The following is an 18,435-nucleotide window of genomic DNA, read 5'->3' as shown; positions in this document are numbered from 1 at the left end:
GCAGGCGTAATTTGTCCATGTCTTACTTGTTCATGGAGAGTTTCAGAAAATCAATAATGGAACAACCAGTTACTTCGGTTTCAGTATTTGTAAAAGTAAGCGTGAAAAATGTGACAGGAGCAGACCCTGTGCTATGAACAGGGCATCCGTTTGAAACATCCCACATGGTCATATTCTGTACTCTGCAGTTCTTAGAATGTAGGGAAATGCCTGTGGGGGCAGTCTGAGCCTGCATAGCACACTGGTATTTATAGATGCTAATAGGCTGGGAAGATATGCAACCAGGGGGTCACGGGCATTGCCTTTGCTGCTTCCCTGTATTTTATGATCAGAAATAAATAAATTATATTTAAAGGGGAAAAAAAGGAGGAATAGAGAATCTGGCTACTGGATCTCAATGCAAAGAGAGAAATTAACATGAAGACAGTGCTTTGAAAAATAAAATTGGATACAGAAAAAAAATTGTCTAAGGATAACCTTGATGAAATTTGATAACAACAACATTAGATGGCTCCAGGCACAGGATCTCTGCTTCCACTAATTTATCTGCTTTAAAACAACCAGATCGTTACAAAGAGACTTCATTCCCTGGGGACATATTGATAAGAATACCACTATGGGGCTTCATTCTAGAAACAGATCAATCTTATGCCTGCGTCTTGCCCGTGGATGGCTTCCAGTGGTTGATGAAGGGGTCTTGTCTGGGTACCACAGAGATACAGGTTTAGCTGGAGTCCAAGAATCTCCTCTGAGAAGCTCATTTCCACTTCTTCCATCTTTGGCAAGAGGTGGCTATTATCAGTTTCAGCATTTCTCTCATGAAATAGGCAACTTATGCTTGATTATCCTCATCTCTGATTTCTGCTCTCTGTCACTTAAGACAAAGCTGTATTTCTGTGATGAAGAACACAATTCTAGAAAAGCTTTGGGATTAAAGATGCCTTCTAAAGATTAAGTAAAACTTCTTTAATTCAGATTCTGCTGGCTCTGTGAACTCAGAATTCATTATCACTTTCTTTGGGATGAGACTTACCTTAGTTCTGTGGTGAGGGCAAAAGGGAGGTTACTAAGCAAATTAGTGGTGGAAATATTATTTACAAAAGGTGTAACCAATTTTAAAAGACTTCTTCACAGTAGGCTTAAAAACAATTTATTACCACTATTTTCATATTTAAAATGTTATAATTTACATACAGTAAAATTCACCCTTTTTAGTGTAGAATTCTACTACTTTCAAAAAATATACAGTTATATATAATCACTGCCATAATCAAGATACTGAACCATGCCATAATCCTCCCAAATTCCCTCATTCTCCATGGTGGTCGAGCCCCTACCCACCCTAACCCCACTGTCCCTTTAGTTTTGTCTATTTGAGAATGTCATATAAAGAGAATCACATAGTATGTAACCTTTTGAAGCTAATTTCTTTGTCTTAGCATAGCGCCTCTGCGATTCACTTATGCTCCTGGGTGTATAAGTCATTTGTTCCACTTTACAGCAGAGTATTATCCCATCATACCACAGTGTGCTTATCTATTCACCAGTTGGGCATTTGAGTTGTTCCCAGTTTTTGATGAATAAGAATAAAACCACTATAAAAATTCACGTTCAGATTTTTTATATGAACGTTAAGTTTTTATTTCACTTGTGTAGACATCTCAGAGTGGGATTGCTGAATTGTATGGTTAACTAAATGTTTAACCTTTTAAGAAACTGCCAAACTGTTTTCTAAGTGGCTGTTTCACTTTTCATCCCACCCCCCCCCACCCACCCACCCAAAAACATATGAGAGTTCCAATTGCTCCACATTATTTTAACATTTGGGTTTTTGGGGGGTTTTTTGGCCATATTAGTAGATGTATAGTGGTATTTCATTGCAGTTTTAATTTGCAATTTGCTATTAATGATGTTCAGCATCTTTCTATGTGTTTATTTTTCATTTATATATCATCTTTGGTGAAATGAAAATCCAAACCTTTTGACCATTTTAAAAATTGGGTTCCAACTCTAAATTTAATGGCCGACATGTATATAAACATTCATATAGATTATTTCATTTGACCATCGCAAATCTGGGAGGGAAGCAGGGCAGATATTATTTCTAATTCTCAATTCTCAATTTTCCTGAGAAATTGAGGTTGGAAATGATTAAATGTCTTGCCCAAGTTCACACCAAGTGGCAATACTACAAGAAGCCAGGCCTGCCATTGACACTCTTTCTTCCACAAGTTGCTGACTCACTCTCCCTCAAGACAGACAAGGTCACTCTCTACTCTGTAGGATTGTGAACCGTAAGCTCCACGTGGCGAAAGCAGCCCAGGCAAAGCTATGGAAAAGTGAAGTCTGCCTTCTCAACTGTGCTACACACATTTCCAACCCCTTACTGCAGCAAAACTTCCCTGTGCTATGTCTCCCTTCTCTGGACCTCAATTCCCAACTACTAGTACTGAGAAAAAAAAAAAATACATATTAAACAAAGTTTTCCCAACCTTCACCTCTTCCCACCCCCTGAGTGTGGATTTTTGCATTTGAACAAGCACTTCTTCAAGCAGTGGTTTTCAGCATGTTCTGTTAGAGCTTCGAGGGTCCTCAAAAATGGGCTGGATCGATGCAAGTGGGAGTGGAGGCAAATGGCAAGAGGCTCTGGATCCACTCCACCTCATCGAAGCAGTTCCTATTTTTATCTGTTTTACATATTGGGCTTTCATTTAAGATTTGACTTGGAAAAAAAAAAAAGAGAGAGAGAGAAGAAGAATGTGTTTCTTTCCAAAACATGCTTACAATAAATGAACCAGCATATTTCTCATATACCCTGTAATGCAGATATTTTACTAATTAAAACTGATTCCTAGACATTCCCACATCTCCAGATCAATCTGGTTTATCAAGATTTTACCTCATGGAAAAATAGAGCTGAATATCTTAATCTGTTCCCCTGACCCTCTTCTGATGGGTTATACCAAGATACTGACTCCCATTAGTCCATGGGGTATGTAGGAAAGGCTTTACTGATATCATCAGATATGGACTGGTTTAGTGTCCACTTCAGTGCACAGCCTAAATACTATCTTTTTCTTTGTGTGTCCTGATGTGAAAAATGTTAGAAAGCACTAGAAGAGACTAGTTAGTGATTTGGGTTTGGGCTCTGTAGTTATGTAGTCAGTTGTCCTGATTCTCACTTACTAGCTGAGTGGTCTTGCCAAATTGCTTAATTTATCCAGGCCTCGTTTCCTCGTCTATGAAATGGGGATAATAGCAACATATTTCTTAGAACTGTTGTGAGGATTAAAAGGTAATGCATGTGATACATAGAACGCAGGTTCTGGTGTATGTGAAGCATTCAGCCAATGGTGGCTTCATTAGCAGCTCCATTTAACCCTGGAATTTGCCCTTTAGGCCATGGAGGTGGTTAAAGTTTGCCACAGGTTTACAGCTAGCTGCACCTTTAATTGTGCTTTCACAATGAGAATAACTGTGAAGCATCACTAAGCAAATATGGTCACAAATTTTAAAGTTATTTATGTTTATAACACCTAGTTTACATCTCACTGGTAATAAAAGCGAAACAATTACATGTTTGAAGGCCATTAACAATGCCTCCAGGCTGGAAACAATGCTTTAGAAAGAACAGAAGCAAAGTAAAATAATTCGTTCTAAAATTTTAAATGCACATTTTTCTTATTTGTATTTTGTTACAAAAAGTGATAACCTTAGTGATGGTTGAATAGATCCAAATGAACATTTATGGTTTGAACACATCCTTAAAAGATTTTTCTTTTGAACACCAAATGACTTCACATTATGGTCCTTTGATCTACTCTAATTATTTTTATATTTTCCCATAATATTCTAAATTAGAAGAAAATATATTCCAATGCAACCACATCCATATTCTAACCCAGCCAATGTAGGTTACAACAGAAAGGTTTTTGTAAAAAGAAGTAACACCAAATCCATGAATCTCTTTGCAGAATAATTGTCTTCATTTGAGCAGTAAAAGTATTTATGTCTCAAACTAACTCAGTGTTTCAAATATCAAATATGAGTATTTTCAATTCGATCCAGGTTTAAGGTATAACACTGTGAGGGATATTTTCAAAGTTCATAGTATTATCCCTGGCCTTAAGAAATCTAATTTCTTAAGGACTGTGATGACTGTCCTTCTGTGTCCAAGGTTCAAACACAAATGGCATTTCAGAGTCTCCATTTAGAATAATGATAGATCTGCCTCTGACAATCACTTTAAGTGGAAGTTTCTGTCATACTTCCCCAAAAGAAGAGATGAGCCCCATTTCTCAATGACAATAGTGGAGTCTAGTCACAGTGTTTCAGCTGAGCTTGTGGAACATCACCCACTTCATAAATCATTCAATAACCCTGTTTTATTACCTACCAGCTAAGTAATCTTGAACAAGTTACTTAACTTCTTTGTGCCTTGGCTTCCTCATCTGTAAAATGTGCAAGTTTTCTTATGAATAAATGTATTTCAAAGGCTTGGAAGAATACTTGATACCTAGTAAGCATCTCAGTCAGTTAGCTGTTGCTATTATTAGTCATAACCAACGGCGGTAATATTATTATTATTACCTTCCTAACACCCTAATCCAAAGGCAGCCATTAGGCTCTTGGTCTCAGGCCGTATTAACAGAAAAAGAGCAGAAGCCCTTATTCAGGGCTTAGCGGACCTATCAACCTAAAGCTGGAATCCCTAAGGCTATCAAGTAAGGTGTGGGAAAGGATACAGGTCATCTTTCCCCTAAGACAATCCCTGGCTCCTTTCTGAGGGGATCTCCCTTACCCATCAGCACTGGACAAAGTTAACTCTTCCTTGATTTGAGTTATGTTTTCCTCTTCTGCACAAATTTTTGTTGGAGATAAGAGCCACCTGGGAAAACTAATAATGCAGGTACTTATTTACTGCGATAAGTAGTTTATGTCTGGTGGATCATCTCTCTGGTCACTGTCAGTTGGGTTATAGTTCATAAAATAAAAAGATGCTGCAACACAGTAGGTGAGATTTGTTTATTTGTTTATTTGTTAATCTCGGGCTTACAAAGTAAAAGAGTGCATTTTATTTTTGAATATTGCTAGGTTTCTACAGGATAACTTCAGAGATTTTACAGCTTTTAACTTAAAGATAATGGTATGTGTGTACCTATATTCTTATAATACATAATTATATATTAATCACTCTGTGTTCTAAGAGAGATCCAAACTAGCTAGAGCTGACAATAAGGGGGGAGAAACTTGATTCTAACAGGAGAGGGTCTTGCTTCTCTCCCCGCCCCTTGGAGTGTAAGATATTTAGGGCCCCTCTTATCTGTGACTCATCTGAACCCCCTCTGGCACATTTCTTAATGGTTCCCCAGGGATGGAGCTCCTTTAAACGATGCCGTTGTATCACTATGGATAATAAGATTGAGGAGGGAGAGGACAACTGATAAAAGTCATTGAAGCTTGGCCACATGTTCTTGGATCCTGAGCTTCTCTTTCTCCTGCTACATCCCAGGGGACACTGATGAAACCCAAGAACCCGTCCCAGTGCACTCTGTTGCTGGAGTCCTCCTCCTGCATTTTTTCCTTCCAAACTTATTTATTTCCACTCCCACTTCAAATATACAGTATCATTTGACCACCATGCTCACTGATAAATTATATAAGTCAAAGACACAAACCTGTTTGGGGAAAATTGTTTTTTAAATGAAGATCTTTTGCCCTGAAGTGTTTCCTCAAGTTGGCATTTGGTTTCAAGTCTTTCGTTTCTCATTGTAAGTAGATTTATTTGTTCATCGAATATTCATTGAGCACTTATTCCTGGGTCAAACAGTATGCTAAGTGTTAAGTCCACTGTGATAAACAAGATCAGTGTAGTCATCACCCTCATGAAGCTTACAATCTAGTAATTGAGACCGATGTTAATCAAATAAACAGACAACATATAATTACAAATTATAAATACTATGAGGAAATACAAATGAGATGTTCCTGAAGATAACAGAATATCTGCTATAGGTTGGGGTTCTTTGGGGTGACATTTAACAGTCCTAAAGAATGAAAAGGAATGCACCATGTGAACAGTTAGGGGGAAATATTCCAGATGAAAGAGTCAGCAATGACATTCCAGAATGGAGAATAAGCCTCATGCATCTGAGGAAGCGAACCAAGGTCAGTGTGTGGAGAAAAGGGGATAAAGGAGATGAGTCTGAGAAGGCTGGCAGGGGCCAGAGTATGCAGGCTTTGGTGGGTCATGATAATAATTTTGGATTTTAATTAAAGAACAATGAGAATCCACCAAAAGTTTTAAGCAAGGGAATGATATGAACTGATTTATGTCTCAAAGAGAATGTTGTGAATACTGTAGGAAGAATCACCGGAGGTAGACAAGAGTAGAAGTAAAGAGAATGGGTTACTGTAGTAGCCTATGTGAGAAACAATAGCTTGGCAAGCCCACCTCTCAGGGATAGTAACTAGGTTTGTGTCCTGAGCTCTGAGCTCAGGGGAGGGTGTGTGGTTCACAGTATGCTACACGTCTCTTGTCTGAACAACACTAAAATTCATTTTTTAATTTTATGCCTTTAAGAGTGTCCTCAAAGATTTATGAAAGGTGTCCACACTGTGGTCTTCTTTTAACTGTGACGATTTAGGGCAGCCCACACTAGTTCCCATTCTTCCAAGGACTGCCATGTATCTTGGGCGGTGAAAGTGAAAGTGAACATAAGTTGACAGAGTCCATGTATGTTTGAAGATAAGACTAATAAGATTTGCAGGTGAATTGTATTTGTGAGGTGAGGGAGAGAAAGGAATCAAGGATGACTCCAAGAGATGGGGGAATAAGGAAAAAGTGCAGAATAGACCTGAGGGGGAAAAAAAAGATTTCCTGTTAGGACTTGTTAAAGTAAAGATGCTAATTAGCTATTCAAGTGGAGAGCTCAAGTAGGCAGATGGACATAGCAGCATGGAGCTGGTAGCATAGAGCTCTGCAGAAATATTTGGGAGTATTGTTGTTGTATAAATGAGAATACCTAGGAGAGACTGAGGAAAGAAAATGACCTAAAACCAAGCCCTGAGGAATGCCAACATTAGAGGCCAAATAAAAGAAGAACCTACAAAGTAACTTGAGAAGGAACTGCCAAAGCAGTAGGACAAAGAGCAGGAGAGTGTAGTGTCATGGAGCCCAAGAGCCCAGCATTTTTCTGGGAGTAGTCAGCTGTTGACATGTGTGGAGATAGCACATTAAGATAAATACAGAGAGGTGGGTTTGACAACAGAAAGATCACTGGTGACTTTACCTAGAGCTGTTTCACTCAGGTGCTGGCATGCGTTGAAGAAGTCAGTTTGGAATAAAAGACTTTTTCCTTTCTGATTTCAACAATTGGGCCTGGGAACATTATTTGGACAAAGGGGCTGCAGAAATCCCAGCATGTGTCTCTGTTATTTTTAATTCTAGTTAGAATATTTCAGACAGGAAAGATGTGTGGAGCTCATTCTCCCAGACGAGTTCATAAATGGACATGGTCACATGCAGTGGTCAGGTTCAAGAAAAAAGAGAAAGAGAGAGGGAGGGAAAGGAAAAAGAAAAATAAGGTTTGAAGAAATAAGAACTAAATGTGATTAATTCTTCAGTCTATGGATAGAAGGAAGAAAGAACATGCATCAAGATTTCATGAAAACCAGAGTTGAAAGTGTTAGAGAAGGATTCTTCCTGACCACCACAGTTCATGTCACCTCGATGAGGCAGATGATGGGGCAGGGTGGGGAAGGGGCTGCCTGCCACCTGGCCTTGCTGTTTTACTGAGCTTTTCAGGTTCAGCTTGCTGCATGTTTAGTATTGAACTGAAGAATTCTTGTCCAGAAAAATGAAAACTATTGAACCACTATCTTTTAAATCATTTTACTTTATGATCTAGTTTTAATTTCTAATATCCTTAATCGACGGTGGCTTAGAACATTTTAGCTTTAAGTATCTTCTGCTCAGTATTTAATGATCTATAAACAAACATTTAAGAAATCTTTTTATAATAAGAGGGATTCTTTTGTATTTTGAATAATTTCATCTTCTAGTTTATCAATATAAGGAAGATGTTTGTAAATGTTAAATATTCTATTCGATGATGGGATCTAGTTCCTGTTGGTCAGCAGTGGCAACTGAGAATGTCCATTTCACATGCTTTGATCCTATTTGCAAGGCAACAACTTACAAAAATGTTCTCAGTAAGTAAAAAGAATAAAGAAACCAGACATTTTACTCCTTGCTGATCCATTTTGTGATCTTGGGTCAAGTTATTTAATCTCTCTCTGCTTCAATTCCTTCTTCAGGAAATGGTGTGAATAATCTCAATCTCCATGTATCTCAGAAATAATTTAAGGACAACTAATTGAGTCTTGTGTATGTGATATAATGGTGGGGAAAAGAGCTATGAAAATTTGAAATACCATTACCATGGTCCAAGTTAGAAATTACCCTTGCGCACAACTACCCTCCTGCTAGGCCTTTTGAAGACCACTTTTAACTCTTTCAGGCAATATCTTCCTATACTGGCGGAATTGCCACCATCTATCATTTGTTAGTTTGATTTTAAAATTCTAACCCAGCCAGAAGCAGAACATACTCTACTTTTATTAAGACATTTGCATTTGAGGATTTCGGAATTTTTTTTGAGATAGCCAAAGATATCTGAGGTAGAGCCAGACCACAAGGAATCACAGCATATGGGAAGGGCTGACTTACTGCACTTATTCAAAACCTCACCGGCAAGCATGCTAGTTAATGTGGTCCAGTCCATATGGGGGGAGCCACTGGGGCACAGAAGAAAAATCTGACTCAACTGTGTGTGAAGACCATTATAATCCTCCCACTGTAGGATGCTTTTCCCTTTAGAAGTACACATCTCACCTCTATAAAGTATATATTTTAACCACACCTCATAAAGGGGGAACTTGAGGCTCAGAGAGACCTTGTAGTTGGTCCAAAATCAAATCACTGGTAAATGCCAGAGTCAGGATTAGATTCCAGATCTTCTTAAGCTTTTCTAGAATGAATTACTCACTATGTGACCATGATCATGGATAAACAGTCTATGGCTAGAAGGAAGAGAGAACATTGTGCACTAAGTACTCCATTCAAATTTCACAGCAAAGTTGAAACTTTTTCACAACTGATATTCTACAGGTGGCCAGAATTACTGAAACTATCCACCCCTCTGATCTCTTACTCTTCTTATCTCTTTATAAATCAGTATCAAAGATACCAGATAAGAATCATCAACTTTTAAACAAAGTAGACCCTTGACATTCACAGACTGAGTACGCAGAAGGGTCGGATGGTCTCTGACATGTTATAGCAGCAGGAATTTAAATCCCGTGAGTGAGGTTGGTTTGTGGGACTGAATCTCTTAGCTAGTGAGGGAGCCTGGCCTGCCATCCAGCATTCAGACATCAATGTGGCTTCTTTGTCTCCACTCGTAACTGCATACCAATTCTATGGAGAAAAATTACAGCCTAGAATGATATTCCAAAATTAAAGGATTTCCAAAGGTTTGGGGACATATTCCTTACAAAAGGGTTCACTGCATTGAATTTCCCTGCTCTAATTTTGCTTTAGTGGCCAGAAACTCTAGGGTAGGGCTCATAGTAGTACCTAACTCATCTCAGATTAATGCATTTGTTCTTCTACTTCGCTTCTGACCAGTGGTTGCATTTAAAAAGAAAAAATCATTTCTCATTTTTATTACTCTATCTTGTATGTTTTATTATAAATTGTCTCAAGTCCTTTTTGAAAGTAGAGAGATCTTACATCCCAAATAAATGTTGCAACTAGGCTTCCTAGAAGGAATCATTTATCTTAATGCCAGGCCTTTCATAATGTTAGAACTACTCACAAGAATAAGAACAATGATTTCTAAAAGACAACAATGAACGTTTTTACATGAATTTATCTAAATTCTCAGACTATCTGATGGTAGCTAAGAACTATGCTTTGAGTGACACCTATTGGTGAAGAAAGTCACTCTCTTAAGTTTTTCCAGAGAACTCAGACCAGCGTTTCTCAAAGCTTGGTTCTTGGACCATCTTCAGAACCATCTGGACGCCTATTAAAAATGCAGAGAAATTTCTGGGCGCTGTCCTGGAATCTCTGGGCCTGGCCACCGAGAAATCTGTATTTTGCACAACCTCTCCAGGTGATTCAAATGTATACTGGAGTTTGAGAACCACTGATTCGAGAGCTGCCAAGTCAAATATACACACTAGACTGTCAGACCTGATGACACCCCATGAAGTTAGGAGTGGCCAAGGCAAAGGGATGGATTAGGCCCGGTCTCTGCAGTCACTTCCTCGACCTATCGATGAGGGGAGGTGCTGGGGTCGTGAGGGCGGCAAACACGCAACCCGCGGGTGCGGCCGGCTGCCCTCTTGGCAGTGAGGGCGGGGGTGGCGGTGGCTTGGGACGTTCAAGGCTCTTGTCCCTGACGTAGGGAGGTCGCGGGAGCGTTGAAAGCCTGCGCGGCGCGGTTCCTAACGCCTGTGCTTCCTGTCCTGCAGACGAACCCAACTCCTGGAGTTGTCCCGCTGCCGCCTCCCCAGGTCTGCCGGAAGTAGGCGTCTGCCTGGAAGAAGTCCTCTCGCCATTCTCTCCATCACATCCAGCCCCACCCTCCGACCCTTCCCACCAGATAAGCCCAGACCCGTCTTGGGATATCAAAAGGGAACACGACGTTAGGAAACCAAAGGAGCTTTCAGCCGGCGGCCAGAAGAAGCAGCGCCTCGGGGAGCAGAGGGAGCGCTCGGCGAGCCCGCAGAGGGCCGCGCGGCCGAGGCTCGAGGAGGCACCCGGCGGCCAGGGGCGGCCCGAGGCCGGCAGGCCCTCCTCAGAGGCCAGGGCGCCCGGGCCCGCGGCGGCGGACGCGGCGGACGCGGCGCGGGCGGGCGGCAAGGAGGCGCCCCGCGCCGCGACGGGCCCAGAGCGCGGCCGCCGAGAGGGCCCCAAGGCTGCGCCCGCGTTCGCGGGCCCGGGCGGCGGCGGCGCGCGGGAGGCCGAGGGCCGGGCGGACGCGCGCGCGGGACCCCGGCAGGGCGCGCGGCCCCCAGGGGGCGCCCCCGCGCGTAAGGCCGCCTTGGCGCCGGGGCCCTGGAAGGTGCCGGGCTCCGACAAGCTGCCCGGCGTCCTCAAACCCGGCGCCTCCGCTGCGGGCAGATGAGCCCCTTGGCCCCCGCGCGTCGCCCCGCCTCGACGCCCGCAAGCCGTTCTTCTTCGGTTCTGTCTCACGGCGTTTTAATTTATTGTCACTGTCACACGCATAGATCCACGAGGCACCCAGGCCTGGGAGCATCGACATGAGGTCCCAGATGTCCAACGAGCTTGGGCGGTCCAGCGTCCACGCGCAGACCCAAACTGATCCTAAAGCCCCCGGTTCCACTGTGGGGGCTTTGGCAGCTATGGAAGAACCAAAATTACGTGAAGAACATCACGGAGAGACAGTGCAGTGTAGCTTTAGTTTAAAAAAAAAAAAAAAATTCCCCCCACTGCATGAAGGATCTGGATGTCATCCAAATTTTATATCAAGAAACTGGACAAGTTAAGAGCAATTACAAACTGGAATATCGCCTTAATCAAACTGCACGGAGCAAGCTGAAACGGAGACAAGATTATATCTTTTAATTGATCTAAAGAGTTGTAAATAAATTGTTCTTGACATATCTAGATAGGGGTTAAAAGGTTTCTTTGAAATATTCAGAACTTCGCCCATGACATGTTTCTATGGCTCGCCCGTGGCATCCATCACTGGTATTAGCAGCAACGTTCCCCGCGTACTGCAAGATGAGTTAGAAATCTAGTGAATCCATTGGTATAATGCCATTTTTACTGCCATTTCTGTGATCAAATCATGTTTCTGTACACTTCAGTGGTAGAATAAAAGGTTTTAAAAAATTGTATCCTAGGGAACAGTGCGTAAGTCAGAATTTTGCAGTTTAGCTCATAGCTCTTAATTGGTTTTCATCTAAAGTATGAATTTTATAATTGAAAGACCACAATTTGTTTAATCAAGATTGGCAATGCTGCAGTTCCTTTCTGGAAAGGCTTTCTTATTGTCTCAGGCTAGCAGAGATAGATAGTAGATTCTTTGACAGCAATGTTATATTTCATTTATTGTCCTTTTTTAAACCCGCTTTCCATTCATTTTCACTTTGATAGAGCAGAGGCAAAGTATTTCTCCTATATTTCTCAGATTATAATGAATCCCTGATATTAAAAAAAAAATCATTATGACAAAATTTATTTTCATTAAAGAACATGACTCAGCATTCCTTTCTGCTTATCTTTCTTATTCTTTCTCCTCTTATTTCCATCCAGTTTGCTTTTTTGTATGGTAGTCTTTGCCAAATTCGTATGTCTTTAGAAATCTGTAGATGTTTCTGTTTATCTTCATTGATCTATAATTAACTCCCTAGTAAAATTCTAAGGCTTGCCTTCCCTACTATTTTAATATTCTTTGAAAAAATGTTACCTTCAATTAATTATCCATTTGTTGACGATAGTACCTCCAAATTTATAGAAAAAATTTATAAGAATTTATTTGAACCAGATTTTTGAGGACATGCCTGGAAGCAAGATCTCAATAGACTGAGAAAATGCTCTGGAGAATGGCAGTTTTGCAGTTCATTTTATTCATTTAGAATCAAAAGAGAAACAGGAATTTATGATCAGACCATCGTGTGCGGTTACTTTCGGTCGCTGTACTTGTCAGGCCTGCCATTTAGCCCTCTGAGCTTGTCAGGTTTATTACATACACTTTTTTTTGTTCACACGTTGGTACTTTATGTAGCTACATGTATTAAAAGGCAAATGTCTCTGAGGGCAGTTTCTCTTTAATATGGCCTGAATGAAAGAGGCTTCATCCTGCCGGTATTCTGCCCCTTACAGGAGTTCAAATGCAAATAAGCCTCACCTGCTTGCACTTGTAGTCAAATAAGGAAAACAGGGAAATCAGGTCCATCATACAAGGTCACACATAAAAGCCTTCCTGCATTGACTCTTTCCCTGTCTTCATAATTGCTGTACCCTGAGCACTAGCCGTTTAATTTTCATCAGGCGTAGGAGTAGTTTAGTTGTTTGACAAGAAGAAAATATGGTTGAAAGCCTCTAGTGAAGAGTCTTGCAGCTTGTAAAAGCAATTTCCAAAAATGGAACCCATTCATCAAAAACAAAAGCACAAACACATGTAGCAGTTTACAATACATTTGGTTTAATCTCAATTAGTCTTTCCCCCCTGGACTAGAAATCCAGTATAGTTTGCCATTAATTTATTGAATCTGGTTTTGGACAATGCTTCTGTAGTGTAGCTGCACGTCCTGGTACTCTATCCTCTGACCTTTATTTTCCATGTGTTACAAAAGGATTAAAAAATTGAGATTACGCTTGCATAAATTCTAATTTGCACAGTTCACAGCTACTACTTGTGCATAATTGCTTTATGCAGCTGTAATCCATAACCTGTGAAGACAGCACATCATCTAAATCCCATTCCAAATAATATTTCTGTGTAGTGTTAGCTGTGAATTTACCCTGTACAGCTGTATCTCTATAAATATAATTCCATGTATTAATAGTCACAGAAAGACTGTAAGTGAACAACTATTTTTATGAAACGCACCACTATGGATAAATTAACTTTTACAGAAATCTTGTTTACTGTATGATATTCTAAAACACTGTCAAATAAAATATATATCCAAAAATCTTTTCTTTTTCCAATTATATAGGCTGTGTGTTAATTTGAGTAAATAATTACTGGAGTTCATAATTTTTTAAAACTGCAGCTTTTGTAGATTTTTTTTTAAGTCTAAATTTAATGCCCCAACCAGGACTCCTTTGAAACTTGAATCTAATTGCAGAGGAATTACAAGGGAAAAGACCGTTGAATCGTTAGCCCAAGTAAACTGAGTTTTCTCATAGATAATCTGTTTGGTATTTTCCTGTTGGCTAACTACATCACTTAGGGGTTGGCAGTTTGTTTCTGTTGCTTGCTACATTTATTGATATTGAGTCTTTTTCAAAAAGGATTAACAGTATCAATCAACAATTAATTACATCGCATTTTTTCTTTTTAATTCTAAAAATTTTTTATGCAAAAATTCCAAGGAGTTTATGCAGAAACCTAAACTAAATTTACCAAACAGCAGTGTAAAGATCCAAATTGAATAGCCTGACATACCTTTTGCCATGAGTTACAATATGTGCATTAGGGTGAAGGAGAGTTCTGTGTGGTAATAGGATGACAACCCTGCCGTCAAGATTACAATCCATAGAAACAGCCTCAACTCTAGTCTGGTCAAGGTTTTCCACAGATGTCAACAGGAGGCCTAAGATTCCTAAACTACCGTTTTTTACTCCAATATAATTTTTTTTTAATAATCTATGTATCACTTTTCAAGCACAAAAAGTTAATATATTTGTAATATATATGTCATTTTTTATGAACCAATATGTGAATAACCAAGTACAAGCTGAAAAAGCAAGATTTATAAAACAATGTAGTTAACAAAATGGAGTGTAAATATTAGTACTGTTAATTTCTATTTTTAAAAAAGTCGTTAGGATATCAAAAAGATTAGAAATCAGAGACCAAAAGGATGAGGAGAGGGACAGAGCAGGACTAGGGTGAAGGCACCTGAGGCCCCTGGCCTGGACAAGGGCCTTCCCATAAATCAAAGGTCTCTGGAGTGAGATAGGTAAATATGAAACAGTGAAGAGAGCTGGGTGGGGACTGGGCCAATGGACTCTCCTCTAAAGCTGTCATTTTGTCGTGTCAAAGTCCACTGTGGAACGGTCTTTCAGTTTCTCAAAAGAAACAAACAAACAAACAAAAATCAGTTCTTTATTTGAAATTTCATGGTTTTTAAAGCATGACAAGTTTAATTCACATTTTTAGGAAACACTGAACAAAAAGACAAAACACTACCACAACAAACCATCTGCAGACCAAGTCTGGCCCACAACTCAGCAATTTGCAGCCTCTGTGTTAGAACAACAGTCAGGCTTTCAGCAAAGAAACTCTCACTTTCATCAGGTTCTGATTCACCTTCCAAGCAGTGGATCATACAGACCCTCGCAATCATAAAGCATATGGCTCTTGAGGTTTACATGTTTGCCTGGAATAATCTCAAATGTATATCTAAGCATGAGGCACTCTGCTAGAAACGTGATCACTGTTCCTGCAGTAGAGGTGGATTTGCTGTGAAACTGAAGAAACTGAAGTCTGCATGAACCCTAAAGCTTATTTGAAATTTTACATTCTCGTTCTCATGAGTCTCCCCCAAACTGTATAAGCGTGGAGTTCCCCAAAGGTGAATATGCCCCTGCCCTATTGATACTACAGTTTTTCAGGTCAAACTCGCAGCAAAATCAAATAACCTAATTTCTGAAGAATTTGGGCTAAACAGAGATTCAGACAACCAGAATGCCAGACAGGATGCCTGTAAAATTACAAGAGTATTTTCCAAGTCTTAAAATAGTAAGGGTACTATGCCTAATGATAAGTTCTGCATTGTGTCTAGTTCATTTAAGGCACCAATTAAATATGTAGAGATTATGATTATGACTATTGGTGGTCATAATAGTTTAAGTTGTAAACATTTGGGTATAAACAATGGAGCAACATCCTGTTATTAAGCTAACTCCTTTGCTGGGCATTTGGTGGTATATCATCCAGGCAGATCAGTGATCTGGCATGCCATAAAAACCTAAGTTTGATGGGATCTTTCCTTGTGATGAAACTTGCCTCTTGGAGAGTGATTTCACCTAGAAGAAGCTGGGAATCTTGTGAAGCAACAAAGTGATCTTGACTTTCTTAAGTGGAAAATAAATTTTCTAAAATCCTAACAAGGTATGTCCATGTAAAAGGAAATAAAACCTCCTCTGTGATTTCATTCCAAGTCAGTTGCCTTCACACTGAGGAACACACATTTCTGGGGTACATTGAGACTTTCTAGGAGGAACACAGAACTTCAACTTCCATTTTTAAGCATTTCAAACCTGTGGACTGCCAATTCCCCATTCCCACCTATCCTCTACAAGAACCCTTTACGTTGGAGAAGAAAGACAGACCTATCACTTGTCTTGCATTTCCTCTGGTACTTCACAAGGTATAAAAAATTGTAGGGAGCTAAATGAAGAGACAATTGGAGAATGCAGCCCTCCTGGGGGAGAATCAAGAGAACAAAGTAGAGAGTATCAGTAAGAAATATCTAGGTGGGCAATGCCTGCCTTCATTCAGGAGCCCTGGTAGGGTTCCTATCTATCTAAGAATTAGCACCCATATTTATTCGAATTTTAAAATAAAGTCAGACTTTTTCTAATTAAATATGTGATTTGGTTATTTGTCTGGCTTGACCACAAGGACTGACTTTGCCAGTTAAATTATATGGCAGGTATTTCTCATAAATTAAATGAGTTAAATCTGCATCTACAAAGTTTAAATAAATACATATAAAGCACACATAGAAGAGGAAATACATTCTTTGGAATATTTAAATGTGTGATTTCAAATCAACTTAAAAATGAAGTGAGATCTAGAGTTTTATAAAATTATTTTAGGGGCTATGTGAGCTAATAGGAGCACTCACTAAGGCAAACTTACTTAGCTCTGTTTAATAAAAGTTTAAAAATAATGTTGAATGTCTACTATATGTAAAACACTACAGGTGAACAAAACACAGCAATTTGTTCCCAAATTGCCTATAATCCAGTTAGGAGAACAAGGCAATTAACACAAGTCACAACGCAATAAGTGTGATGTAGGAATGCTGGATTCCACTGGGTGTGGAAATGACTGCAATTAGTTAGAAGTCACCCTGGCATTTTAGTTGGGTTTTGAAGGCTGGGTAGGATTTCAAGAGGCAGAAGGGGTATAGGAGAGAGAACAGCATGAGCAGAGTCAGAGAAAACTTAGCTGTTAGAGAAATGGTGAACTGTTTATTTTGACCAGGATTGTTTTAGGGGCAGGGATGGATTTTTTAGAAGGGTGGGTTCAAGCAGATCACAAATGTCATTAGTGAGGAATGGAGAGTCATTAAAAGTTTCTGAGCAGAAACAAGATAAAATCAGCACTTGTCTCTGGAAAGAAGTCCTGGCAGTGGGAGATGCTCTAGCAGGTACTAACATCAGTCCAAGTGACATAAGGAGATCTGAGCACTTGGCATGGAGGGGAGAGATGCGAGGGCTCTCGAGGAGAGCAAACAAGCAGACCTCCCATTTACAGGATGCAAAGAATCAGGGACCATCACCAGTCAGAGACAACCACAGGCTTCACTCATCCTACGTGAAAAGGAAAAATGGGAGGAGGACCAGATATACAAGGGACATCACTGTTTTTTGACAGGTAAAGCGTGAGGGGCTCTGAGGCCCGTGTGGAAATATGCATCGAGCCAATATATCTGACTAAAGATGGAGCCACTCCAACAAGATCTCCAGTGAAGTTGAGGTGAGAGGCTGAGTCTAGAATAAAGACTTTGGAATCGGCTCCTTGGAGCCTGCCGGGACCCACTCCAGAGATTCTGATGTGATTCTTTGGTATGAAAGCATTTGGGAGAAGAAATGTCCTATGCATTATAAATACATCCACAGAAGAAGTGGCATGCGAAGAGTGCTTTGTTACAGAAAGCAAAGATTCTGGAAAATTTTTCATTTCTCTCCGAAGTCTGGGTGCCACCAGGAAACACATGAGCCAATTAATTTTTCCAGTCCTTAACAAGTAATAAAAGTGAGCTGCAAGTGCTCTAACTGCAAGAGACATGGAGAAATTCATAGATGGAATACTTCTAAACAGATATCCCTGTACACCACTCATTTTAAATTTTAAATTTAAATTTAAACTTTAAAGATTAGCAGAGGTCATAAGATTCAGTGACATATCTTCCAATTACTTCTGTGTTATCTCATCATACTGGGGACATGTGGATTCTTGCTTCTTGATCTGGATTTCCAACTCTAAGATGACCTTAGTTATGCCTCAGAGCAAACAAATGTGAGCAAATGAGCAGTTACAAGATAAAGGCCGAGTAAACAAAATTATATTTATTCATATGTGTGTGTGTATACACATATACATATGTATACATACATATATGTATACGTATGGATATATACATACACACACAAACATACAGATACACAGACATATACCCAGAAACTCTAATTCTAAAATTTTTATTGTAACAAAATAACATATATTCAAAAAATACATAAAAACATATGAATAGCTTACTCAATTTTAACACAAGCACATATGTAATTTTCACCCAGGCTGAGAAATAGTTAGGTACTCTTGAGTCTGGCACAGAGTAAATATTCGATGCATATACATTTTTATTGTATTGGAATTCTCATTCAACAAATACTTACTAGGTGTTAGCCATGTGCCAGGCAAGGTGCAGAGT

At 39.7% G+C, this 18,435-nt stretch overlaps 1 protein-coding gene across 7 annotated transcripts in view; it reads left to right on the top strand.

Moving 5' to 3' along the window:
* MAGI2 (membrane associated guanylate kinase, WW and PDZ domain containing 2) overlaps positions 1 to 11,980 on the top strand; it is a 1,221,159-nt gene extending 1,209,179 nt beyond the window's left edge. For 6 of the 7 annotated variants that reach the window (XM_036231069.1, XM_036231070.1, XM_036231071.1 and 3 more), the window contains one exon: positions 10,543 to 11,980. In XM_036231069.1, the coding sequence (XP_036086962.1) occupies positions 10,543 to 11,198 (656 nt within the window). In that variant the 3' untranslated portion in view covers positions 11,199 to 11,980. The remainder of the gene's footprint in view (positions 1 to 10,542) is intronic. The other variant, XM_036231075.1, reaches the window with a different exon arrangement.
* Positions 11,981 to 18,435: the final 6,455 nt, after the last annotated feature.

Source organism: Rousettus aegyptiacus, unplaced genomic scaffold, assembly GCF_014176215.1.
Source record: "Rousettus aegyptiacus isolate mRouAeg1 unplaced genomic scaffold, mRouAeg1.p scaffold_m13_p_13, whole genome shotgun sequence".
Lineage (NCBI taxonomy): Eukaryota > Metazoa > Chordata > Mammalia > Chiroptera > Pteropodidae > Rousettus > Rousettus aegyptiacus.
The sequence above is the reverse complement of the archived record's forward strand: the minus strand, read 5'-3'. Positions and strand labels throughout refer to the sequence as shown.